Below are 27,225 nucleotides of genomic sequence, written 5' to 3'. Positions count from 1 at the left end.
TCTCACAGCAATTCTGCTATTGCAACATTTTCTCTTCCAGTAAATCATCACATTTAAAAGTAAGAACGTTCCTGTTTAGTTCCCCCCCCACACACACATCACACGCGCATGCATACCTTCTCTGGCAGAATACTCATCGTCCTCTATGACTCGGGCCAGTCCGAAGTCAGCGATTTTGCAAAGCAGGCTCTCCGACACCAGAACGTTGGCAGCCCTCAGGTCTCTGTGGATGTAGTTTTTCTTCTCTATGTACGCCATCCCCTCTGCAATCTGACAACAGCAAATAGTGTCTGTCAATCATTGCAGCAGGTGAGAAAGTGAGCGCCAGAAAGATGGCGGCTGCAGTAGGTTGTGCACGTGAAGGGTCTGATTCACGGACCCTTCCTCTGCGTTATACTGCTGACAGTGTAGCATCACGGCTTCAACTGGAATAATAAGTAGAATTTAACATATTTGTATCTCTCATAATTCATTATTTTGATATGTTTCAGCATTCTTTACTCTCTCAGCCCTGCCTGCTGTTTCCTTATCAATAAGCTTCAAATACAATATAAAAGCTGTTCATAATTTCATTGAAATTCTGTAAAAAATGTGAATTGTTATTGGAAATGTTCTCAAGAAATTCTCTCATGCTGCCCCCGATGGTTTCTCACCACTCTCACAACCGTTAACCAGTTTCTATTTAGAAGTATTTAAGTATTGTGTCGGTGATTTTGGTTCTTGTTCCCGCTTTCAGTTCAACACTGGGGAATGTGTCAGGGCAGGTGGAGCGCTGTGAAACACACCTGTGCTGAGAAGTCGATCAGTTTGGGCATTGGCAGCGTGCAGCCTGAGTCACTCTTCAAGAAGTCCAGCAGACTCCCTGAAGACCCAAAGACAAGTGGATCAAAGGCTGAGGTGACATCAAAGAAAAGCTCACTGACCTCATCCCAGATGGGTTCACTGGATAAATATTTGCTATGAATCTGTGTGTGTGTCTGTGTGTGTGTGTGTGTGTGTGTGGGGGGGGGGGGGTTAGCTCAGAGGACTCTGAAATTTATTGTCTGTCATGGTGGAACTCTGGTGTCATCACAGCTCTCACAGACTCAAGTTTTCAGTCATAAAACAGACAAACTCACAAATGTGAATTTAACTCATTGTGCTTGACCTTGTTGACGTCTGGTCAGACAAGCGGAAGTGTGTAAATACTAATGTTCATTCACCATTTGCCATGAATTCCGTGATGATATAAATGGGTTCTGTCTTGGTGACCACAGCATAGAGGCGCACCAGCCTGTCGTGCTGCAGCTTCTTCATCAGGTTAGCTTCGTCCAAGAAGGCCTCCGCTGTCATGGTCCCCGGCTTCAGGGTCTTCACCGCTACTTTGGTAGTGTTGTTGTAGTACGCTGAACAAAGAGGGTAACAGAGACGCGTGTGAAGATGGAGAACTTTAACTGTGGTCTACAGGGACGAAGCTACCGAGGAAATAAACCATCGAATGGTGACGGGCGAAGCTGCACATGACCAAACGCTCTTTACATTCACCATTCAGTTCCACCTAAATGAGTTACCATGGAGACCTGTCCTGCCTCTCCAATGGACTTCATTCCAATAATGACCCATAAAGATGATGGATGGATGGATCTCCTCTCCTCTCCTCTCCTCTCCTCTCCTCTCCTCTCTCCTCTCCTCTCCTCTCCTCTCCTCTCCTCTCCTCTCCTCTCCTCTCCTCTCCTCCCCTCCCCTCCCCTCCCCTCCCCTCCTCTCCTCTCCTCTCCTCTCTTCTCTTCTCCTCTCCTCTCTCCACTCATCTCCTCTCCTGGATAACAAAGGAGGGAAGTCCCTTTGTTTTCCTCAGGAGGAAGTGTGACCTCCTGCCCACCGCATCAATGCTGAATAAGCAAAAATAAACTTCAGTTTTAAACAGGACATGTCCTTCACTCAGCCAGTGTCCCGTCTATCCTCCTCTGTCTCCTGTGACCTCTGTGGAACCTGACATCTAGTTACCATTTTCACATTCAACATTTTAATATTCAACTTTCGACACTATGTGACAACGTAATTCTACCATTAAATGCTCATTTTTTTGATTGCAATTGTCCAAACTAAAACATCTAAGATTACTGGTCCAGCTTTCTCCTTACTCACCCATCCAGACTTCTCCAAACTGCCCTGCTCCCAGTTTCTTCACCATCTTAATGCATTCCTTGGGAATCTCCCAGGCATCTTTGTCCCATGGCTTTTGGGCCTTTGGTTTCACACAAGGCCGGTCCAGGTTCCGACAAAGTCCATCTGCTTTAACTGCAGGGGACAGCACAGTACTCAGGGATTACTCTCCAGATGAATACATAAATACCAAATATCCAGAAAAAATATTGAAAATCTGTGACAATCTTCATCTGAGGAGCTGTTGGGCCCTTGAGCCAGTTTGGGACCCTCTGACCACCGGCAATTCACACTGGGATCGGATTTTAAAATGGACTGACTGACTGGATTAGATCTACCAAATTTGGGACTTGTGTCAAATATTTGTCCTGTTTCCAAGGCAATCATAGATGGCTGCTGGTTAAAGGGCCACAGTATCTGGGTCTAAATGTGGTTTAGGCTGTTTCCTGTCTGTTAGGGTTCCCCTGACTGTATTTCACCCTCCTTGCTTCTGCTCTGTCTGTATACACATTCACTGGCCACCACCTGAGATGATTTCCAACCAAACTAAAGTAATACTTTAGATTCTGGAACTCACTGTGATAGTGTTTGATCATGCTGCTGATGTCATTGAAGGTGATCTTAGGAGAGATATAGTAGCCGCCATTATCCATCAGCCTGATCTTGTAGTGTTTGACTGAATCGGCACCGCTGTCGTCCACCACTCTGATTGACAACGAAAAACTTCCTGTGGAAAATAAGCAATCAAAACTTGAGGTTGAAACAACAATCACTTCTCTGCACCAAAGCTTCCTCTTTCTGCTTTAGTAATAATCATGTTAAGTAGTGGAAAGCGATGAGAACCGGAGGGTTTGTGGTTCAAGTCCAGGTACGGACAAAACTTGAGGGCGGCATCAGGACACCTTCAGGACACCGCTGAGGTTCACTTTAGCAAGGAACCGAACCCCGCAAACGTTCATATAGGGACGAACTGGTAACTCATTTGCCCGTATGGACTCCAGCATCCACCCCCCCCTTCCCGTCGTGCCCCCGAAAGGGATAAGCGTATAATCAGTATATTAATAAAACTCAGTGGTGGGCTGTCAGGGCCTGCAAGGCCTTCTCTGCTGGCCTAAAAATATCTGAATCACAGACTGATGTTAATTATATTTTCAAAATATAATTAACATCAGTCAAATAATATTTTGTCCATGAATATGTATTAAATAACGAAACGGTGAAGAAAAATAGGGAAATCTTAAAAAGACTGATAGACTGTGTTTGGCGGTGACCATCCCCGTGTCTACTGCTTCTGTTGAACGGACATTCTCAGCCCTAAAGCGAATTAAAACGTATGCCAGAAATACGACAGGAGAGGCTCGACTTTCAGCGTTAGCTTCGATGGCGATAGAAAAGGACTTCTTGATGGAACTGAAACGCACGGATAATCTGCACAACAGAGTAATTGAAATCTTCTTGAGGAAAGAAAGGAGGGTGGATTTTGTGTACAAATAATCAGGATTTTTGGTGGGTTCAGGTTGGTGTTAACCCGGTTTTTGTTCGTTGTAAATGTTATCTTTTGCAACTTTAAATGTTAGTGTTCTATTTATTGAGTTCTGGTTGTTGATGTATTTAATTACTGTTTGCACTTGCACACCATAAGCCAGGTAATGTGTGTGATTGAAGACCTCCCTTCGTTCATGTGTCTTTAGTTCCGTGTTTAATAAAGTGACGCTTTAAGCTGGCAGAAGTCTGTGTCTGAGTTCTTCCCAACCTTAAACCCTAACTCGCTGCAATTTTATCAGGTTATTTTTGATGATTTTTTTTTATGTGTGTTGCAGTTGTACCTTTAGTGGAAGTTTTATAGCCATAAAATGGTGATTGAGGGTTGAATTGATTCAGACTGAGCACTACTGAAGGCCTAGGTGTGAAATGCACGCCCGCCACTGATAAAACTACAGTCAATGTAACAATTAATGTAGATTGAGCCCTGAGGCAATAACACAGGTGCAATTACAGAGAAACTCTTGGTTTGACTGGGGCGCAGCTCAGGCTGCAAATCCCAGTCAAATATACAGTATTTGAGGTATCTGTTAACTTTATAAGTTTAGCTCACTGCATTAAGTTCACTTATCCATGCACAGGCTGTGTTTCCTGCCTGCTGTGGTTTCCGTACCTTTAGATGTCTCGCTCTCCCTGATCAGATAGGAGCCTGGTCGGTTTGCTGGGGCCAGCAGTTGCCTCTCTGCATCCTTTCTACTAATGTCTTTAAAGAACCAACTGGAAGAAAAATGCAAATGTCTACAGTTCAGCCCTATGTCATGCCTCTCACGTTTATAGCTTTTACTTCTGTGTGCTTGTTTTTTTTCCCAGCTACAGCTCAGTGATACAGACGCTCTCCTATGTTACGCTGGGTCGTTGGTGCTCTTCAGAGGGTTAGCCTTTTGCTAAGATGCAGCTACTCACTCTTCTGTTTCCATGGTGTCCGCCTGGCCCACGTAATTGGACGGGATGAATCCTTCTCTGTTTGTTGTCAGGGACTTTGCTTTCCACCACTCCCCATGTCTGCAGGAAACAATAACAACAACCTATGTTAGCGCATTATGCACTATTCTTTGCAGTGTTTGAAGTGTTGGGTGTTTTTTTCCCCCTTCTGTCCATATCAGATACTCACTCTTCCAGGATTTTCATCCTTTCTCCCTTTTTGAATCCCAAGTCATCAGCGTGTAAAGCTTCATAAGGGTAAAGACCCACCATTATTTTACCAACCACTTTGTCTAAAAGAGGGTAAAACAGGTTCAGTGTTTGGTTTCTGGAGCTATTTGGAGAAAGATGTTTGAACATACACCTGCCAGTAAGAGTAACACAAAACAGTCTCTTTTATCATAGAAGAAGTAAAAGGAAGTTGAACAAAGATTACAATTTAAATCAGCCTCATTTATACATTCGAGAAGGGCTGGAGTTTCGTACCTTCCATGGTTTGGAACCTTTGACCAGGTAACAGGGAGCTATTCTGTGAAAGAAAATTGAATCAAATTTAAAATCAAAGACCAAATAAAACACATCCTTCTTGTCTCTTTACAGGCAGAGTTCTTATCCTGTTCATCACATCCTCTGATAACGCGTGTATGATGTGCATCTTCTGTTCAGGGTTTCGCTAAATTCTAATCGTGGTGGGAGGGGATCTAGAGTCCATCCCAGCAGTGACTCTGGACGCTACAAGAATTTAATTATTATATCCATGATTCCTGAGATGCAGGAAATGCTAGTGGTTTTTTATTTGATATTTTACAGTTCATTTTGGTTCCCACGTACTATAACAAAGCTATAGTCAGAGATTTGAGGATGCTTCTTTTTCCTCAGCTTCTGCTTTTTTGCATGCACAATCAGTATGTCTACTTACTCTGTTGTGTTTAGCCTCGAAGGTGGGGTCTCTGACATAATGCCTTTGCTCAGCACCAACAGTCTGCGGGCTGTTCTTTCTCTCCAAACCACTGCCCAGACTTTCACAAAGTGTGGACTTCATGCAGCCCATCCTGTCTGCAAGAGGAAGTGAAAAAGTCAACTGGCCGCCTGCACATTTACCACTGACATCGGCAGCACAATAAAAAGGAAAACCAAACTCTTTGCATGCCAAAAACAAGTGTATAAAAATAAAGAAAAGGCAAAAGAAAATCTACACGTATACTGGCTTACAGCGTTATACTTCTTGTCTGTCATATTTAAGTAGATTTATTCTGGAAAAAAATGTATTTAGTTCAATAATTTGTGTAAAGCAGGCAGGTCCATCTCAGTGCTGCTTTCCGTGACACACACACAGCCACCGTTTGAATTAACTACTTCAGTACACTCTTTAGTGATACCAAACACACTAAGCTGTATGGAAACCCCACATGGACCTCTGCTCTTACATATTTAATGAGCACATCCAATAAATGACCCATCAGTGCAGAGCAGGTCCGACTCTCTCCGAACCTCCAGAGCTGTCAGATGGGATAGTGGAAATGGGGCTGATAAGCTTCTCTGCCTATATCATTTAGTCCAGGTCAGGGAAGGGCAGTCAAGTCTTACGTGGGCCGTGACCCAGCAGGGTATCCTGCCCGGATAGATAGATATGAAGCCCTTCTGGGTTGGTCCAGAGGGCTAAAATGTTGTCTTTTTCCCACACTGTAATGTGTCAAACTGACTAATCCTTGTAAATACCACAAGATGAGACATCTGATAAAACACAAAACTTTATCCCATTTGCATCTTCCCCACAAGGCTAGAACATGAGAATGAGAAAACATGTCCATCAGCAGGTTCTTTGACCAGTTCAGTTGACTTTCTGGACCTGGATGGTTAAGACCCTTGGTGGAACGCCAGTGCGGTGTAGACTGTAGCGGCCTGTGTCCTGCTCAGGTGGCTGAAACCTTCGCTTCACTCTTTTTCCCATTCCTTCGTGGTATTCATTTACCACATGATGTTCAGAGGTTTGTTAGCCCGTTGGAGTGTGATATGCACGAATTTTAAACCCAACAATGACAAACTTTCATCTCCACTGAACCCGCTGACCCCCAAGACCCAGTGAGACAATGGCTACTGTGTTTTCCATCGACCTCTGACTGTTATCATGTGTGGTAGCCGAGGCTCTGCTTTTTGACATTAATGGAAAAACAAGTTACAGCCGGGCCGTTTAGCAATTTAAAGTTTGTCTATTTTAAAGACAGAAAGTCTGTTCACAGTAAAATCACTGTAAGTTGTGGTCTGTTGATCTGTGTCTGTGCTTTTCTCCCAGCCATGTGAACTTGTTCTGGTTGAATGGGTTTGGTTCATGGAAAACTTTGATCAAAAAAAATGACAGATGAAGAAAATGTCACTGAATAGATGAGCAGCTCACTGAGTCACTGCTTCTTTTTGATCATTAGACGGCGAACCCCAGGAAAACAAGAAAAAGTTGTGAACTGGTAAGAAAACACACCCAGAGAACTACACAAACACATACACACCCGTCATACACACCATCCAAACCTCCCTTAACGGAGTCGATGAAAGAAGAATGAAATCAAAATGTCAGCAGAGGCAAAAATACCGTTTTAACATAAATACAAAGTCTAAACCAAACTCTACTTAAGAGTTCCACAAACACGCATCAAAATTCAGCAACCTTTAACAAATCAAACACTTTAGCTCCATTTATTCAAAGACAGATGAGCAGAAAAGCATTTGATGTCTTTGTCTCAGAGCTTGGCACATTCCTTCGTCAGCAGTGCTTACCTCGCTGTCTTCAGCTCTGTTTCCACTCCAGCAGCTCAAAGTAGTTTGACTCAGCCACCAGAATGAGGAACTCGGACTCGAGGCGGGGGGTTTTTCTGTTGCTGAAACTTCCTGGTACAATTGTCTAATGATTATTTGCATAATCAGCAATGTCGCAGCCTGGAATCTACAGCGAATGATGGTCTTCTACAGTCCAGGGGCTTACGTGAGGGGAGTGGAAGGTCCAGGTTCTCCCGTCAGGGCCTACTATTGATTTCTGTAAGAACATCTTTCTTTTCAAAGATTCATTTAAACTTTTACTGTCAAATATTTTATTGCAAATTTCGGGAGTATTTTAAGTCACTTTTCCTTCAAACGTCATGCCTTAATGTGTCTCTTCGTGGTCTCATTACAGGTTTCCCTCCACACCGAAACTCCAATGCCTCGGCTTATGTCAGAATTATTAAAGGAAATGAAACCTGAGATGTTAATGTTTCATGCGTTTGCAATTTCTCTGGCCATTTTTTTCTTTAATAGGAGAATTTTTCTCTTGAATTTGTTGGTCTCCGTTTCAGAGGTTTGAAAAAAACAACAACAATGATGTAGTTGTTGGTTTTGATACAAATAAAACATAAAAACAATGGAGAGTTTTGCTTTTTTCTTTTTAAATGAGCTCTTCGTTTCTGAACTGCTCTGATAGCGCCTCCTTCAGGAGGACATTCGGAAGTGCAACGAGACAAGCGGCTCACTTCAGCTCTTCTTTATTTCCCAGTTTAGAGTAGAAAATCTGATCATTGACAGCCAGAATTACAGCCATACATTTACACATGCACATTTACACATGCTGGAATACGATCAACTGTATTTACAGCTTTGTAGAGAGATGTTTGATGCTGTCCAGTAGTTGGAAAAGCTGCAGTGGATAGTCTACTGAATCATCTTTGAACTGTTATCATATGATTACTGTGTACATACGGTTTACGTACAGACCACGTGGATCATTAATGTGACACATAACGATGGGTAACATCTCAAAAACGACGATGGGTAACATCGTAACTTTTGCATGTTAACATACAGAATACAAATTACACTTTGGCTCACTGGAAGCCCCTTTGACCTTTGCATATCTACATTTAAGGAATGGCTCATCAAGGTTTGGATTCAAGTTTAGTGCCGAGAATTAAAACAGAACATATTGCTCAGGAATTTATGAACACATCAGAGTAGTTTACAGGCTGCGAGAAGCCTGTTCTCTTTGTCCCCCTTCTGTTTCTGTGGATATGGGGGAAGGTAATTGTTTTTGTGTGTGCTGTCCCTTTTAGCTATGTACCGTAGCTTTAGTGTTTGTCACTCTGATCAAAGACAGTGACCTTTGTTGGCTCTCACTCATATGTTGCTCAAGAATGTGAAGAACGTTGGTCATGCTGCCATAACTACAGTTAAGTAAATATTTTCTTCTCCTAAAGATAGAAAATATACTTTATTTATTATTGTACTTTGTTCTTTTAATTTGGTTAAAAACAAACTAGAAGACATTTTTGGACTCTTCTTTTGAAAAATTACAGTAATTGTTTGGTGCAAAATTGTATAATAGTTTGACAATAATAATATGAGGGACAACACTGTTTAAAGGCTGTGTCTTAACCTGTAGTCATATGTCATGGCTGACCCCAGGTAAGTTAAATAGCAATAATTCAGCTCGTCACCAAGCAAAAAAGCTCTTCATCTTATCTCGTGTGTCATTAAATCAACTACTTTGATAAATGATTACATTTGCCCTTTCCAGCTTTGTAAATTTAAAGATTAAGCAATAATTAAAGTAGCTGCAGTCTGCTGCGCTGGTGGAAATTATAACAGCATCATTATAAAAGTAGAAAAACAAAATTATAAACATTTTAAATTAGAAGATTGGATCTATCACAACATCAATGATTCTTGTAAATGTATTCTTCCTCTGTCACAGCACCATACACAGCATTCTGTCCCCCTGTGGACCCATTTTTCCTCACACACATGCACACACACGTCACATGATACATGTATGCTAAAGCTCCATGTGGTGCTACAGCAGTGCAAAAGTAAAATGAAGCAAGGAGTCATTGAAAAGCTTGTTCAGCATCACAGTGATCCATCCTGTATGTGCTGCTGTTCTGTGGAAATAAGGTCAACCCCCCCATCATCCGGCAGCCGATGTTTGGTTACTACAGCTACAAACATCTCTACTTACTCGGACACACCGCTCAAGCAACAAAACACAGCAGCTCCACAGGGGGTCTGGGGAAGTGGTGGTAGTGATGCTGCTCAGACACAGGCATCAGATTAGCTGTTCCTCTGCACGGCGTCTCTGTGGGCCGAGGAAGAGTTCTGGCTGTCCTCAGAGTCATCTCCATCTGGAGGAAAAGGATCATCACCCAGATGTCACAGGTTCATACCCAAACTTGTATTTATAGCTCCAAATATTGGAGCTATAAATACAAGGGGTCGATATTTATATAAAAATCTTCCAGAAGAGTAGTTTCGTAGAAATTCTTAGATTTTGTTTTTACAAGTTTGAATCAGGTATTATTCTAATCAAACAAAATAAAGCAAATCAGCCTGGAGTCAGTTACTGTGCATACATTCGTGCCACCTGATGGAAAAAGCTGCCTCATGGAGCAGCTTGAGCTGGTGAATTTACAGTCGTGGGGGTACCTTATAAGTTTATAATTAAGGGTGGGGTAATACACTCAGTTCACAATCTGATACAGGATTTTAAGTTCACGATATCAGTACAATATTTTATGAAGGGGAAAAATCATTAACAAGAACATATGACTGAAAAAATAGCCATGCTTAAATTGAACTGGCATATGCAATCAAGTAAAATGAATATTTAAAGTACAAGCTTTTCAAGTTTCAAACTTAAAACATAAAATAAATAAATGGACGTAGAAGTGCTCACCTCCCCCTCCCGCATTGATGTGCAGCTGGGACAGAGAGAGGGTTAGGGGCAGCTCACGTCCCTCAGGGTCGGTGGGACTCTGCAGGATGTCGTGCATGGCATTTCTGCGTCCTGTCCTGCCGGAGGCGATAAAGTCTGCATACGTGGCCTCAACATCAGACATCGCTCGTTCATCACCCACACAGCAATTCCTGCAAAAAAGAAGCAGAAAGTGCAACCTGTGACCAGAACCTTTTCAGCACAAAGGATTTATTTAAATCACACTTGCACATAACTGTAGTCAAATACTCTGTGTAACAGTTACACAGACTACACTTAGAGAATAGAGAAGATGCTAATTACCCAATTAATTTGAAGGAAAAAATGTACAAGTGACACATTTAATAAAATTTCATAGATGAGCAACAGTGAAATATAAGATATTTAAATTATCAGCGGAGTAGAATATGATACAATGCTTTATTTATTTATTTTTAAATAACACAATTCGGGCACTTTTACAGTGTAAAAAGTATTGCTGTGTACAAATATTTAAAAAGATATTTCTGATGCTAAAACAGGTAGCTATAGCAACGCAAGTGTCTAAAATAAACGGGTTAAAAGCCTGTTTCCATGGGGTTCTCGTTATTCTGGCGTTGGATTCTAGCTTCGCTAAGAGCTGCTGCCACTGTTCCAACCCAAAGCTACATTTCCAGGGAAATCACCTACACAGATGCCCGACGGGCTCGATGTTACGTCGAAAGAGTCGCCAAAACAAACAAAAGACAAACGCACCGAAAGCGACCAGCGTCCAGAGGGTAAAGACATGCAGCCGTGCACTATATATGGAAGTAGCACATAGTTTGGGATAAAAGAGCAGAAATCACGTTAAAACGGTGGACAGTGAAATCGTTGCTGCGTCGCATCTTCCTCCTTCTTAACCAATCAGCAACCGGCAAACAAAGCTGCGCGTTGATTGGTTGAGAAACACAAAAGGATGCGAGGGTGACGGCTCTGCTGCATTCAGGGCCAGCTTGGAATTTGAATATACTTTAAATACAGTACCCATGAGAAAAATAAAAATAAATGAACCCTAATAAATGAATGTTTATTTTTCTGAATATGTATAATTCTCAGTGTGAATAAACGCACCTACGTCAGGTAATTTTGACAGTTCATGGATGAAATGCTATAACATAAAATGGATACGTAAATATATATTATCCCACTAGGGGAGTCCCAAATTTTATTTTCTTCAGAGGGATGAGACACTGTGAATAAACTGGTGTAATCAATGGTGATGCCCACCAGGAGTCGCTAGAGATTGGAATTTCTGCTGGACAGCTCACCTTCCACCCAATTCACATCTTCACTGATATTACTGAGATATTTGTTGTGTTTGTGTTGGTTATAAGAGGCAAATGAATATCTGGAACACAAAAAACAAAATAAAACTAAATTCCGGTCTTCACTAAGAATTAATTTCAGAATTAAAAGTTCAGAGACAAAAGAGGCACAAACAGGCAAGATTATGATATTCAAAATGCATCCTGTTCAGGTCCTGACTGTTGAGAACAGACTCACTACAACAGACAAGTACAGTCTCTTTGCTTTAGGGCTCTTCAGTTTTTAGACGAGGTCGGATGAATCTTTAATGATCTCTGTGGAGATGCCAGATCATTACAGTCGCAGAGGACAGAGACGTCTGATAAAAAGAGATCAAAATGAAAAGATTGCCAGAAACATCATGGTCTTGGACACTTGGACATCTTCCTGATGTCTAAGTGTGACATTCTGACTGCCACGTGTGGGGCTGATCCAACCATCCAAAGTTCAGCTGCACTGAAACAAATGGGACAACAGAGTTTTAGTTTGTCATTGATGCCACTAACTCTGATTTTGGCATACAGCTAATTAAATAATGAAAAGTTGTACAAATATAGACAGTCGCAGAGATAGAAAAGAACCACAGAGCTCAGTTCCTCTGGGGTGCAGACCTACATTTGTGTTAACTCTTGTGGGCCTTTATCTTGATTTGTGTATCCTCTAATCTAATCCAACAAGGGAAGAAGCTGGCTTTCCCCTCGTCTGGAGGTTATGTAAGCGTCTTCAGACGTGCTGGAAAAGTAAAACTTGAATCGCACATCAGTCGCTGATGGACACGGGTGCTGGGGGGGACTCACCTTATCTGCTACCTGTGACATTGGAGACATGCTGCTGCTGTGGTCATGCCAATGTTTGTGTCGTTGGAAACGAATAGTTCGATGGTTGAGACCTGCTGCTGGATTTGTTATATGGCACCAACAGACCGATGATGCGCAGCTGTTGCGTGTTTTCCCACTTTTAGGAGACAGAATTGAGAATACACAAATACTTTCCTCTTCGAAATACAAGGCAATGAAAGAAAAAAAGGATTTTTTCTTCTTGTTCTTCTGTGTTTTCTTTTTCCTTTTAGCCATGAATAAGAGTGTGTTGCCTGCCGCATATTTAGATTCTAACTATAATAACAAAACGCGTGCTCACAGTTTTGGGTGAAGTTGGTTTTCTTCATGTTCCACTTTGGACCTTAAATCCTTGATCATTGTTGAAACAAGACTTTATAAGAAATGGACAGATTGTCAGGTGCTTCTGTGTGACCAGGGATGGTGAAATTAAGGTTTAAATCTATTTGTTTCCATTAGGCGCAGATTATCTTGAAGAGTTCTGTCACTTGCAACTTTATGTTTTTAACTATATGAGGTCCAAATGTCAGTGTGTGAGTAAATGAAGTCAAAGTGGAACATTCACTTGAGGAACATGGCTGAAATTGAAATTTGGGCCAGCTGTCAATCAAACATTTGACCCACCAACGTGGCTCTTTAGCACAATTCTATCTGCAGGAGCAGATGATTTCCATCAGAGCACATGCTAACCTAAACAGTCTTTACTGATTTCACCAATAAATAAAACTGTCCAGCAGCCTTAATTAGTATGTGGACACCTGTTTGTCTTGGACAGACGTGCTTTGTTTGTTAAACTCAGTCATCACCCTGATTACTCTCATCTTATTCTTTTTTTTAGAAGGAGATGCTGGACCTGAGGAGGAAAAATTAAATAAAGTCTAAACCGTTGAACATTAAATTAAGGGAGGATAAAAGTAAGTACACATCTGTCCTGCTGTATCCCAACTCGCCCAAGAATTGAAGTTAATCCCAGGCAGCAGGCTGGTGACCTCATGAGAGGGTAAATGTTTGCTTGTCTGTACTTTACCCCTGCAATGAGCTGGAGACTTGTCCTGGGAGACAATTAATGACATTTATCAATATTTCAACTATATAAACGAGTGTTTCTTGGTTCTTTTCTTTTTTTTATTTATTTATTTTGAGATAACAGAGCCATGTATGTTTGGCAGACGCAATAAGAGCATAAGAGACCTGCAGCCAATGGGGCTGCTGCTGCTGCAGCGGCCTCTGTGGGGCATCAAGCAACCTGCGCTGCAGTTCCTCCCATCACCAGAGAGTGGCGCTGCTGACACTAGTACCCGAGTCGTCTGTCAGTTTGTCTGGCGGTGGTGGTGGTGTGGCGGTGGGGGAGAGAGAGAAAGAGAGAGAGAGAGAGAGAAGAGAGAGAGAGAGAGAGGAGAGAGAGAGAGAGAGAGAGAGAGAAGAGAGAGAGAGAGGAGAGAGAGAGAGAGAGAGAGAGAGAGAGAGAGAGAGAGAGAGTCTTTCCTTCCCGCTGTGCGCAGCAGCGCTTCGGCCTGGCCGCTCCTTCCTCCCTCATTTCCTCTCCACAGCTGGCACTCCTCTCCTCCTCTCCTCTCGGATGCTTTCGCTTGCCTCCTTCCTTTCAGCACGCCGCGCTGGAGTTCGCCGGTTGGAATGACCAAATAGCCGCTCTGAATTCGGGGCAGATTTGCACGACGAGTCAAGAGGAAAAAGGAGGCTCTCCATCCTGCGAGGGAATTTCATTTACAGTAAGCAGGCGCAATGTGATCGCCTCACACCTCCCATCCGTGCAAATGCGTGTGGAGAAAATAAGACGGGCTTGAAGGTGTCAGCCTGCTGCGGTCCATGGCTGCCTGTTGTGTGCATGTGTGTCTCTGTGTGTGCGTGTGTGCGCGCGCGGAATGCGCGCCAGATGTGTCTTCGCTGTTTTGAGGATTGTGTGTGTTTTAGTATTGCTCGCGTGCACCGAGCAGAAAATCCCCCTCCACCCACCCACCCATTTCATCTCCCCATCCATCGATCCCAGGGAGTGTGTGGCGCTGGGGCAGGGGGGTGGGCGGAGAGGCGGGCGGCTGATGCGCAATCGGCGCTACTTTCGCTGAAATCGGAGCGGGTTTTCCAACAATGTCCGCGCTGCCTTTCAGCCTGATGCTGCGCGCTTTGCCCCCCCCGCAGCCGTCATCAGGCATGTGGACAGAGGGGGGTCTGGCCTGCCAGTCTGCTCGGATGGGCTCCTTGTTGATCAGTAATAACGCCATGGCGTCTCAGCTGCCTCTGCCCCTCTGTAGAGTCATTAATCTCATTCATCAGTTGGCCAACATTCCCAGCCCAGGCTCCGATTCTCCGTGTGTTCTGCTTAATCAGGGGCCTGCTCATGTCTGCTTAATTATGAGCCTGTAGGTACAGGCACCACTGCGCTTTCTCTTATTCTGAGTTTATTGAGGCCTCAGTTCTATCTCCAGCTGCCAAATATGAATAAGCTTCTGTTGTCTGTCATGGTACGAGCTCTTCCTCAGGTATTTACATTGTTTTAATTGGACTGCATTTATGTAGCATCTTTTGGCAGCTCTGATGGTGCAGCTGCTCATCCGGAGAGGAAAGCCATCCTCACACATGCACGGGTGAAAACCGCAGCATCAGTATGAATGCATGTATATCTGCAGGGGCCCAACCTTTAGCGAGTGGTACACTGAAAATTTGGCCAACCATCATTGCTTTGAGTGCCATTTTGCTGTTTTTGCAAGATCCACAGTGGAGGCCGAGTCTTCTGAAAAACTGAAAAGTGAAGGACCCCCACTTTCAATATGAAAAGCTACAAGCCTGCAATTCTGATTTTTTCAAATATCTCAGCTAGAAAACAATCTTCTCAATGTACATTTTCCAAAATGTCCACCTGGTTCTGTGTAGCGTGGCCCTCTGTCAGTGTGGACCAGGTCTACCTCGTACATCCAGATGTGTATTTAAGTCGCGCTCAGGATGATCAGGATGTTTGTGATAAAGTGCTCTCCTGCCTTTCTTGGCCTAATTGCTCCCGATTGATGGTGGATAGTAGAGTGACCCTTTAGCTGCATCCCTGGTGAAAGGCCCGAAAGTGGTTCAGTCTGCCACAGTTCACAGAAGTGCTAAGAGTGTGCTATCATCCCTCTCCAAAGACTCGCCTTGGCTGCTGCAGCCTCATCAGGCTCCATTAAGTTTTCATACCAAGAAGATGATACACATGGGATGCACGAAACTCTCCGTAATCTTTTTCCTGGGACGGATCTAAGGCATAAATGGATACAAAATACTTTGTCTCTTGTGTTCCACCGATTTAGAGAACACACCCAGCATAACCCAGCTTAATGGCTAGAGGATAGACACCAGTTAAACCAGGGTGGTGATTTTATATGGATGGTATGGTTTATATGGATGGCCCGCCTATATCTGAGGAAGATACCCCCAATGTTGTCTGCAACTTGTCCTGCAATATATTTATAACATCCTATTGAAATAACTAGATGTTAAAATGTTCAACAAAGTGATGAAGAGTGCATCCACCTGGGTTTCTGTAGCTGTGGTATGTTGAAAACCCTGACCAAGGGGGTGCTGCTCTGCTGTCTCAGGCAATACATATACAATATTTCCTATAACAAATATAAATCAGTGACTGGAGGTGGACGACAACACAAAGCAGCTTCTGGGGTTGGTGGAGCATAAAAGTGCAGTGCTCACACATATGAAATGTAATTAGAGTGGATATCTCTCTGCACTATGGCACAGCAATCAACCTTAATTGGTGAATATTCAAGTGGATATGACACAATTCTTGCTGTCAAATCGGTGCAAATACTGCTAAATTATTCATAACATGGAGGAGCTTCCAAACCAAGAGCTAAGTGCTAGTAAAGAGCTCTAGCTTAGACTCAGGATCTGTTGCTGCTACAGAGATTCCACTTTTGATCTCAGAGAACAAATGGATTAGTGTGAAACCATTTCTGACCCATAGCAGCAGCTGCACACTTTACTTTAAAATTGAAGATTTTTTTCTTTATGAGAGAAAAGACCCCTGAACATAGCATAGCATTCAAAACTATATATGTTGGGTTGCTGGATAAGATCAGACTGATCATGGAATTTTCACAAGAGTGGGAATGTGGTGGGTAAACACATATTTCCATGTTCCTGAATGTCATGTGAGACAGACAGACTGAGAGGGGGGGGTGAGAGTGCGAGCGAGCAGGTATTTCAGTCATGGTAACACCAGCGTCATACCCCCCCCGTCTCACTTTCTTTGTTGCCTGGTCAACAGACAAGTCTTTTCTTCTACTTAAATTTTAAAAATAACACACAAAAGCACATGTATTAAACAAGACATCAACTTTATTTATATAGCTTCTGTTACAACCAAAATTGTTTCTAGGTGCTTTACAGAATCCCAGGGCCTGACCCCCAAAAAACTCCCCTTTAACAGGAAGAAAGCTTGAGCAGGACCAGGCTCATGTAGGGGGACCGTCCTGCTGATTGGGGGGCTGGGTAGAGAGAGAGGAAAAGGGGGAGGACAGGTAAAGGAGAGACAAGGCAGAGAAGAAGAGAGACTATGCATATTTACTATATGTAAGATGCAGTATGTGGGGTGATTAATTACTTGGGAGGGGCCTGCGTGTTTTTTTTTTTTTTTCTAGGTATTGGCTGTAATAGTGTCCTGTCCCAAACTAGAGAGGATATTGTTTCCTGTGGTACCAATAAAGACAAAGCAGGTCAATTGATGAAGCTGGTGTTCTGGTTCTGCATCATTCTAAACCTCGGTGCCCACCACTGGTGTATACGCAGGGTATTGACTCAAACAGCTTCCTCACCAGGTGACAAAATGAACTCCAGCTAGCCCTTTCACAAATGGATGCGACAAAAGCAGCTGCACGTTGCTGTGCTGTTTTGAGCACTGAGTGGTTTGACTCTCTTCTTTTCTGGCCAAGATGCGGAGAGAGGAAGAGCGGGAGCTGTGGAGAGGGTAATGACTGTTTGTCAGATAGAATCCTTGATGGAGGAATGTGCACTTTGCAGCTGGAAAGCTCTGAATTGCACCTGTATTTACTATGGCAGCTATTTACTCATGCATGAGTATGCAGCCATGTCTTATCAGGCAGGGAATGGAGAGTACAATATTCATATGTATTAAACTAAATGAAGAACACAGTCATTATTGTAATCACTGGAGTGCATTAGTAAATGAAGGGCTAATGGATTAATGAAAGGCCCCCTTTATCTGGTGTTAAGCCTGTCTCGGGTCAGGCCATCATCTTTCAGTTGTCCAGCGTTCTCTCAGGGTCTGGCAGCACACAGACCCTCCATGTCCCTCTACACTTAGGCAGACAGTAATACTCCTCCTAATCCACCTCTTACTGCATTGCTCCCCCAATCAATCACCTGTGGAGAGAGACGTTGCCAAGTTGCAGTTGCCAAGTTGTGGTTGCCGTGGTAACAGAGACTTGAGTCAGGTGTGAGGTCAGCCAGGTGCGTCGTGGCTCTCTGGCCTCTAACAAGGCCGACCCTTGTTGGGAATAATGAGGCAGACTTCTGTCATGGAGGCGACAGCCTCTCTGTGTGCGATGCGAGGTCAGCGAGGGGACGACACCCAATTAGCTTAAAACATGTGAGGGAGACAGGAAGTGGATTCGCTGATGGATAAAAAGTACATGTTAAAAAGGGGTTCGGTTTAACTTTCAGCAGTACTTTCACCCTCTTATCCTGCTCAGTGGTTTTGGCTTCATTGTTTACATTCTTTTAGGCCAGTTCGGTTGTTTTTGCAGGGCCTTTTGGCCATTGAGCAATGCCATTGTACGTGCTTGATTGACACAAAGCAATTTGAAAAACAAAAATCACAGATTACAACACTAAAGAAAATTCAAGGCCTAAATATTTGTGCAGCTCGTATAAGCGTGTGCCTGTCCTTTGCGTGTGCGTACGTGCAGTAGAGGAAGTGGCATCACCCAGCTTTGTGTGGTGTTAATTCTTTGTACTCACACGCAGCAGGCGCACAGACAGAAACTAATCCGCCTCTTTATCATAAAAGTTTGATCAGCAATTTGTGGACTATTCAGACTGCTGCAAGACAAAGGGGTCAGGCGGCTTTGTGGCAGTCCTCCCTGACTGCTCCACCGCGTCCTTTGTGCTGTCGAGCAGTGAGGCTGGATTAGTTCCAACATGGCTCTGCAGAAGCTTTTGTAAAGCATTTACGCAAGTTTCTTCGTGCATTTTGTCTTCTAAAACTGTGAGCACCACGGAATTAATTTACTCCATGGCAATACGTGGCAGAGAACAATAATGTGTAACTGATAGCATGAAAGCACAAACAATACTTGCTATGCTTCAGCGCTGCTGCTGCTAAATTTCGCTAAATTCAACGCACTTTTGTGTTGACAAACACAATTGCGTTTCACCTGTAATGTTTGGTGTTCAGGTGTGATGTGTTCTGATGCTCCTCTGTACAGTCACAGTGTTCCAGTCATTTAAGAACAATGGCTCCATGTTGGTCTGATGCAGAAGCTGTTGGATAGCTGTGAACATCTGCTTGTTCTCCAGTGTGCTGACCATGACCTTCTCTTAAATGTTGCTTCTGATGGTGTGAAGCCATGGCTGTTGATGTCATCCACACAGTTTGCTGCTGCAGATTGAAACTGCTTTATGGTCTCATTCCAAACCACTAACAGGAATAATTAACTGGAAATGCCTTTAAACGCCGGGCAAAAAACAAAGATGCCATCTTCAGTCATCACCAGTGACCTCTGACCTCAGATGAGGGTCAGGCCCTGCTGTTTGTGCCCTACATATGGGATTAGCTCAAAACCATTCTGTTCACCGATCCCCCCCCCCCCCCCCCCCACACACACACACCACACACGCCACTACAAAATCATCTTTTATGGAATAAATACATGCATTTTGTTTCCTACTAGAACAATTACTGTATCAGCGATCACCCGTTAGTCATTTTTCACAGCCAATTGTAGTTTTACTTATGACAAAAAGGACAGAGGTTTGAATCATTCTTGTTCTGCGGAGGGTTGTAATTAGCCTTTCCTGATGGAATAAAAACAAAGCATTTACAAAGGTCAATTGAAATCTGATTTAATTAATTCAAAGATGCCTTTTTTTGGTAGCTGGTGTGAATCCGTCGACACAGTATTAGCAACTGTGAGTTCTTTGTGGGACATTTTAACCTAACAGGCGGTGAGGGGAGCAGAATTATTATCCTTTGTATGAAATAACAGCTGTAATAACAGCTTAGTTGGGTTGGTTTACTAGTACTGCTAATATTGTGCTGTCAAGACTAAAGTAAAAATACATTTTGGTCAATTGATATTGGAACTAAAGCCAGCGAACAGTGAATTGCTCTGCTTCAGGTCGGAATCAGGTGGGAAAATTGGTGGCTAAATGTCCTAATGAAATGAGAAGAGTAGGACGTAACTGTGCTTCACTGACTGAAACCAGGTCATTTCAGTGAACAGATCAATCATATCGGGAGGAGGAGAGATCACAAAGGTGACAGCACGTTTGTCTGGAGAACGCAATGAAGTCTCAGCTTTGTTGTTCCACCATGATCATCTACAAATGGAGGGCAATTAAAGGAGACTAGAACCGTGCCTTCTAAAATATCAGCAGGAGCCACAGGAAACGGGATAATTTAGGGATAAGCCAAGACAAACATGACACAGTGATCTGTCCCTGCATCTGGGAACCATGTGCATTCTTTCACAATAAGCAGAAAACCCGATCGGTAGGGCTTACATGAAGGGTTGCTAGGAAGAAACCTCTGCTCAGAGACAAGAACAAAGCCACCTGTCTTAACTTTCCCAGAGTGCACTGGGAGAAACATTATGCTTTTTCCCGCACTGAATTGTCCGTGCCAGACGCACATCCAGCCTCTCAACTGGTTGAGTTTTGCATGGAAAACAGCCCCAATGGAGTCGTGAGAGACTGATAAGTTAGTACGGATCTGCTTTTTTGGGCTCAACATGGCAAAAGAAGGCATAATATCCTATTTTTTTTTATGAGCGATTATTATTTATGAGGGTTGACATCCCTTTGGAAGCTCAGTTCTTTAATGAACCACTTTTATTAAAGGATAACAATGTAACCACGTGTTTTTTTGAGTCTATCGATTAGTGTCAGAATCAAACCATCATGGTTGATAGGCTTCTGAGCTGCATGTTGGAAGCACACTAGATGAGTCAATCTTGTTCCTCCCGGAGCTTTATCACTCTCTAATAAGGATTTGTCAGGTGGAGCTGATGATGGAGTGCTGTGTCTGACTCAGAGAAGAGTTCCTTGGTGAATGTTTCAGCTTCCTCAGAGAGTTCTGGTTAACATGCTGCACTCCAGGTGCCCAGGCATCACAGTTGGGTCTCGGAAAGTCTTCTGTGCAGTGTTCTGAGCTACTGTACATGAATAAAAGCAGACTTATCGTAGCCAGTGAGCTAAATGAATGAATCTCATTGATTTTCTGGACTGAAATCACAGTGTCCTCAGCTGCTTTGTTTCAGCTTAATTAATCGGAGAATTGATTAGACGGCAGCACAGTGGTGCCGCGGTTACAAGAGTGGCCTCACAGCAACAAGGCCATGGTTGGAATCCCCTGGGGGCCAGGTGCCTTTCTGTGTGGAAGTTGCACGTTCTCCCTGCATCTGCGTGGGTTTTTCTCAGGTCCTCTGGCTCCTCCCACAGTCCACAGACATGCATTTGGGGTGACGACAGTGTCCTTAGGTGTGAATATGACGCACTGCCCCCACAGAAATGGAGCCACCATCCTTTTGAAAAAGCTTTCTCTAAACACAGCATCCTCTCAAGAAATGGTTGTATCTCAAACTGCTGAAACAATGTAATATATACAGCCTACCTGTGGGTGGCACTGTAATTCATGCACACACTTTATTTCTTCTTCTGTTTTACTGTAGGTGTGTGGCAAGGCATAAAGCACACCCAAAATGATTTGGTACTAATAGTTTCTACAAGTGTCTACCACAATTTACCACATAGAACCATCTATAATCTGAGACAAGAGTCAGAGAACAATCTGCAGTGAGCAACAGAACCAGGATATCAGGAGACTTAGTGACCTGTACAGATGCTGATTCATTCTTTTGCTCTATTTACAATGCATGGCCTTTATTTTACTACTATTTTATGGCCGTCTTCATTTCTAAACTACAGCACAGTCCCTGGTCAGGTTTTGTATCGTGTTACATGGTTTAACAAGGTTAAACCGATCTCACTACTTCCTGTTGGATCTGCAATTCTCTGAGACTGGAAAAAGAATGCCAAGTGTGGTCTCCTCTAATGAGAGTTACAAATCAAAAAGATCCCAGTGATCTTTTTATTTATTTATTACTGTGTCAAAACAAAACAGCAGCTATAGTCTGAAATACTTTTGTTCTTTTACACAGATGCAAAACCAGCAAACATCACAGCTTCTTACTGATATATTGGCACAGAGTGATTACACAGCATTTACATTGTTTTCTATTAGCATCAGATAAACTGCATTTTCTACAAACAGGAAATAATAGCATAACCTGTAATTTGGTAGCATTTTTTCATATTCTTTAATGAAGGAATTAATGTTTCAGGCAGTAATACTTTGTTGTTAAGAGATGAGTCTTGAATCTTTGGGAGCAAATTCAGTTGTACCCTCATGCACCATAAGTGGTCAGTTATTAATTACAATTCAGCAAACCACAAGAAACTCCTGTATTGTGAGTTTTGATATGAGAGCTTAACACAGAGATGGTCCTATATACTGGTGCAGTATATGGTTTCCCCATGAGGCATAGGGAGAAGAGGAGTGAAAAAGTTGAAGTGGGTGCAGACGCCAACAGGATTCTGCGTACATATACATTCTTTAGTGACTGTGGCAGCCAGTGACACATGAAATATGAGAGACAGCAGCACTCCACACTATTTATAGTGCTGCAGGAGAAAAAGAAAAAAGATGGAGAAAACATATACTCCAGGGCAGAGACAACATAATTTATTCATTCACTTGAGAGGAAATATATGCAGGTTTATGCTGGGTGCTTATATGCTGCATCTGACAGGCCTGTTGAACTATGCAGGAAGTCTCCTCTATAGTGAGAAGGTCAGTAAAAAAAAAGTTCCTGCCCATTTTAGTTTATAACAACTTCAAACCCATCTGAGCTCAGCTTGGAACTTCTAAAAATGCATTTGTGCTGCTGGGAATGCACACGGATGTGCTGCTCTGTGGGGGATACTGATGAAAGCAGGCCAGAAAAAAGACATCAAAACTCTGCATGTAGTTTGAAAAAAATGGTGCCAGTTATGTAATGTTTGGCTGAAGCTTTGACCTATGAGGAAAACACAACACAATGTCATTACTAAGGTTTCCTCTCAAACACTAATATTACTGAAGCACTAAAGCTTCCAAAGGGAGCTTTGACTCTGACAGTGTGAGATTTCTTTTTATCACCAGACATCATGGTCTGTTCATTTAGGTTTGATGTGAGTGTGAACTGTTTACCACATGATGCTGAGGGAGGTCAAATACTCATCAGCGCTCCACTTGGTGCAGGATTTGATTTGTGATGGCCTGACTAAATTGGTTAAAAAAAAACGATGGGGGTGAAAAGGCCTCTTCTTTGTTTTAAAATACATAAAAAAGAAAGACATTTAACAAAGATTAGTGAGTTTTAATAGAATCTTGCTCCTTCATATTTATTCTGTCAGCATGCCAACATGCTCAATGCTGTCCACACTGTCTCAGATGTTAATGCCGGTCTTCTTCTGCCTTCAAGTGAGATTTTAGCCATGGTTCAGGGCAGAAGCCACGGCTGTTTCACCTCTTTGAAGCTGACCTCCATCAGTGATTTCTTCAGTGATATAATGTCTTCTGAGAAAAGCCCTACAAAGTCTGCCTGATGTATTATGCATGGTGCTTCAGCAGCAAGCACAGCGTGCTCCAGACTGGTGATGGTGATGCTAGCAGTGCTGAGAATAGCAATGGGAAGCCTTTTTTATGGGCTCTGAGTTCTGTAAACTAGATCCTACTGCGGTCAACCTGTTTGTCAACAACAAAAGAAACAGTTTAACACTGTTTTGCTTTACCAATGATAGCACTTTGACTGAACAGTGTTATTGTCTATGGGCACGAACAGACAGATTTTTGCACTGAGATGCAGAAGAAGCAGAGATTTTCCCAAATGACCCATGTTTGGATGTAAATTTTCCTGCATGTGTTGTAGGTCTCCATTTTAGTTCAGACGGGGCCCTGTGTTGTGCATCTGTTTGGACAGCTGCAGAGTTCAGATGCATTTTATAGTGGAGTGTGGACACCATGGACATTAAGGCTACGACTGTTGTGCTTTTAATAAAGGTGCTTTCCTTTAAAATAATCACTCACACTGCTATTTCAGAAGGGTAAATAAGTGGGAAATGAAAATGGAACTCTTGGATACGGGTTGTTTACTAAGATGTGCCGTCGTGAGTGATCCAGCTATGACAGGTAAGATGTGCCTATTTAAAGGCATCATTTGGGATGAATATTTACTTCTGAGGAGTTTTTGTTCTTGAATAGTTTTGTCATGATGCTGTATTTGCTGTCATCCAGCAGCATGAATTCATTTAGTGGGTGTAGCAGGGAAGTCGCGCAGTTTTAATTTGCCTCTGCGCTGTGTTTATCACTCCTGTAACCTCTATAATTATATCATGTGGTAAAGCTGCCTGTTCACCCAGAGGATGTATGGAAGACATGCATAATTCATGATGTTGGTCATATTTTTAGCCACTCTGGTTTGTTGTTTGGAGACATTAAACAAGGGCTGCTTTGTACTGAATGTTCTATGAGTTTGTTTTCCTTTTCTTTTAACTGAGCTACCCAGTGGGAGCTTCTGCTAAAAGAGGCGGGGCTTTGGGTTTTATGCATATTTCTTGTGCTGCAATTTTCTTTCTGCATTTTTAAAAATGGGAAAAGCAAAACAAGAGTCCCAGTTAATGTACTTTCTTGACCCTTTATTCAATGGATAGTAAATATCAATAATAGAACATTGCATTCATGAATTCGTAAATGTTTTAACATGCACGTTTTAACACAGCCTCATAGAATCAAGTGATTACTTGATACTGGAGGGAAAGTAATTTTGCACTGTTATGACGTTTGAATCAAAAGAGAGATGATTTTCTATCGGCTAACAAGATCACACAAGTGCTCTCACGTCCTCATCCATGTTTATATGCACAGACGGAAAACTGTCAGTCTCCACTCCAAAAGGTGGCGCTGTGCCTCCTCCCACTCTGTAACTGTGGATCTGTTAACTAACAATTAGCAGATCTTAGTAGCACTAACTAATAAACTGCAGGTCAACTGATAACTACAGACAGGAATAGAAGAAATTAACCAAACACATTAAAGAAATAAATAAAACATATATCTGCGCTTTAGTTTAGTATGAAGGCCACATCAGCTTCATGGCACACACTTTTTTACTACTACTATACTGTTAAATTTGTGTGTTAGGGTTAGGGTTAGGGTTAGGGTTAGGGTTGTCTGACCTACCTGTACCTAGATGATCCAGTAAGGAGGAGGAAAAGGGCTGAGGATTAATGATCACTGCAGTGGGAGGGTCATGAGTCAAACATACAGTATGAAGAGATACAAATTTCTTAATGTCCCAAAGAGAATAAAGAAGGAAGATTCTGAATGCCTTAAATTGGGGATGGCAGGGGATTTTGGATACTTCCAAACTGAAGTTAGACGGGTGTCAGAAGCTGCCTGTCTGTCTGATCGCTCCTGTAAAAGACTGTTTTACTTTACAAATACTGACAGCCTTCTCTGGCAGATTAGAAATAAGCAGCAGCACAGTCTACAATGTATACATAAAAGTAAAAAGACTGTCATGTTTAATTTGGGTCACTCGGCGCTTCATACTCGACAGTTTTTCCAAATAACCGCCCAAGATGAAAATCATTTGCAGCTTCTTTCTGCTAAAGAGGTCCATGTCCAGCTACTCTGTTACGGGCTAAAAGTGTGAAATCATACAGAAATTCCAGCCAAATGTGTGTAAAACTGTTTAATTAGTGCTGAAAGTGTGAGCTTGAAGGATGTGAAATATAGCAGCATACTTCAGGTCTCCGCTGTCTAGGATCAACAACCATCCTGAAAATAAACATGTGATGAGATGTTCATCGCTATAGCAACAGTGTGAAAACACTTTTCTCCACTTGATTTGACATTATAAGTAAGTGACTTGGGAAAAAATAGGATGCAGCTGTTTCATACAACCTTGCAGATCTTTTATTAATGGAAAATCTGAGCTGGAATTTGCTGATAACAATTTGTGGGAGAGTGTTGATGATTCCATCCATGCACCTGTCAATTGTAAATCAAGAGTATGTATCCACCCATTCTATTGTTGGTATAATTCATCCAACATACCTACATTGCATGAGCCGGTTGAGCAACTAGCTCAGTGTGATGATATTTCGTTTTCGTTTCGTTTTGTTTTCTCCCGCTTATCCGGATCCGCGTCGTGGGGGCAGCTGCTTCAGGAGGGAGGCCCAGACAGCCCTCTCCCCGCCCACTTCCTTTAGCTCCTCCTCCTCCCAAGCCAGGCGAGAGACGTAATCCCTCCACCTAGTCCTGGGCCGACCACGAGGCCTCCTCCCGGTGGGACATGTCCGGAACACCTCTAAAGGAAGGCGTCCGGACGGCATCCTAGCCAGATGCTCGAGCCACCCCAGATGACTCCCTTCATTGAGCTCCAAACAAAAGAGCCATCAAAGTGACCACCAAGCTACTGCTGGAAAGAGCCGACCTTTTAACTTTACACCAGAACTGCTCTGGTTACGTAATCAGCCTCTGTCATGCACTGACAATCAGTAAGCACAATTAGCTTAGCATCCATGATCCTCGACCACAAAGTCTTAGGCAGTCCAGTCAGAAACAGCATCTGTTTGTGTGTTTGTTTGTGTGTGTGAGAGTGTGTGTGTTCTTGTACTTGCTACATATTGAGTACCAAGATACTCATTCTTCTAGCAAAGTGAGGACATTATTTGGGACGTGAGGACATTTTGGTTGGTCCTCACAACTTCAAAGGACTGTTGAGGGTTATGACTTGGTTTTAAAAGTGGAGGTTAGAATTACGTAGGTTTAGTATAGGTTTAAGGTTAGGGAGATAGTTGTCATGGTAATGGTTAGGAACATTGGCTAGGTAATGCATTATGTCTTTAAAAGACCTCACAAAGATAGTACAAGGATATGTGTGTGTGAGTGTGTGTTTGTTTAAATGTTTTTGATGAAACATTTTATTGAGCGTGTTTATTGCAATCGCCTCTTAATGGTTTAAATCAGCTCAACTATCATACATCAGTGACAGTCTGAGAGATTCATATTTTCTCACAGCTGTGTATGTGTGTGTGTGTATGTGGCTGTGCCCATTGACATCTGGACTTTTCACCATGTCGGATTTGGCTGATGGGTGATTAACACTCTGTGATACGTGTCAGACCATCTGCCATTGTCTGCCTGTGACAGTTCCAGATTGACATCTTTGGTCACGTGTTAGATGTACAGTCAGTTACAAACACACACTCACACATATTTGATGTTTTGGAGATGTCAGGTGCTGAAACACCAGGCGCAGGTCTTTCTATAGGCATGTTTCAAGTAGCCTTTTACCTAAATGATGCGATACAGTAACTAGTTTGTCTTGGGTGTGTTAATGTATTTACATGTTTGATGAATGTGTCTGTTTT

General features: G+C 42.7%; 2 protein-coding genes and 1 long non-coding RNA gene across 10 annotated transcripts in view; 2 read left to right on the top strand and 1 right to left on the bottom strand.

The window, feature by feature from the left end:
• Window positions 1-27,225, bottom strand: part of lyn (LYN proto-oncogene, Src family tyrosine kinase) — a 162,279-nt gene that overhangs the window by 3,779 nt on the left and 131,275 nt on the right. Inside the window, 10 exon segments of the mRNA XM_057057513.1 lie at window positions 117-270; window positions 786-862; window positions 1,203-1,385; window positions 2,128-2,280; window positions 2,723-2,872; window positions 4,301-4,404; window positions 4,591-4,689; window positions 4,799-4,901; window positions 5,095-5,137; window positions 5,528-5,664. Of these exon segments, the coding sequence (XP_056913493.1) occupies window positions 117-270; window positions 786-862; window positions 1,203-1,385; window positions 2,128-2,280; window positions 2,723-2,872; window positions 4,301-4,404; window positions 4,591-4,689; window positions 4,799-4,901; window positions 5,095-5,137; window positions 5,528-5,659 (1,198 nt within the window). The 5' untranslated portion in view covers window positions 5,660-5,664.
• LOC130539282 (uncharacterized) lies at window positions 833-8,002 on the top strand. Of its 2 annotated transcripts, XR_008954075.1 has the most exons (4): window positions 833-897; window positions 7,032-7,070; window positions 7,528-7,638; window positions 7,775-8,002. It is a non-coding gene; the product is annotated as an uncharacterized LOC130539282 (long non-coding RNA). The 2 variants fall into 2 exon arrangements; XR_008954074.1 differs by lacking the exons at window positions 833-897; window positions 7,032-7,070 and having other exon boundaries at window positions 7,217-7,638.
• ctnnd2b (catenin (cadherin-associated protein), delta 2b) overlaps window positions 13,965-27,225 on the top strand; it is a 79,370-nt gene continuing 66,109 nt past the window's right edge. For all 7 annotated transcript variants that reach the window (XM_057057510.1, XM_057057509.1, XM_057057503.1 and 4 more), the window contains exon 1: window positions 13,965-14,234. The gene's annotated coding sequence lies outside the window, so the exon portion shown is untranslated. The remainder of the gene's footprint in view (window positions 14,235-27,225) is intronic.

Source organism: Takifugu flavidus, chromosome 15 (assembly GCF_003711565.1).
Source record: "Takifugu flavidus isolate HTHZ2018 chromosome 15, ASM371156v2, whole genome shotgun sequence".
NCBI classification, from domain to species: Eukaryota; Metazoa; Chordata; class Actinopteri; order Tetraodontiformes; family Tetraodontidae; genus Takifugu; species Takifugu flavidus.
The sequence above is the reverse complement of the archived record's forward strand: the minus strand, read 5'-3'. Positions and strand labels throughout refer to the sequence as shown.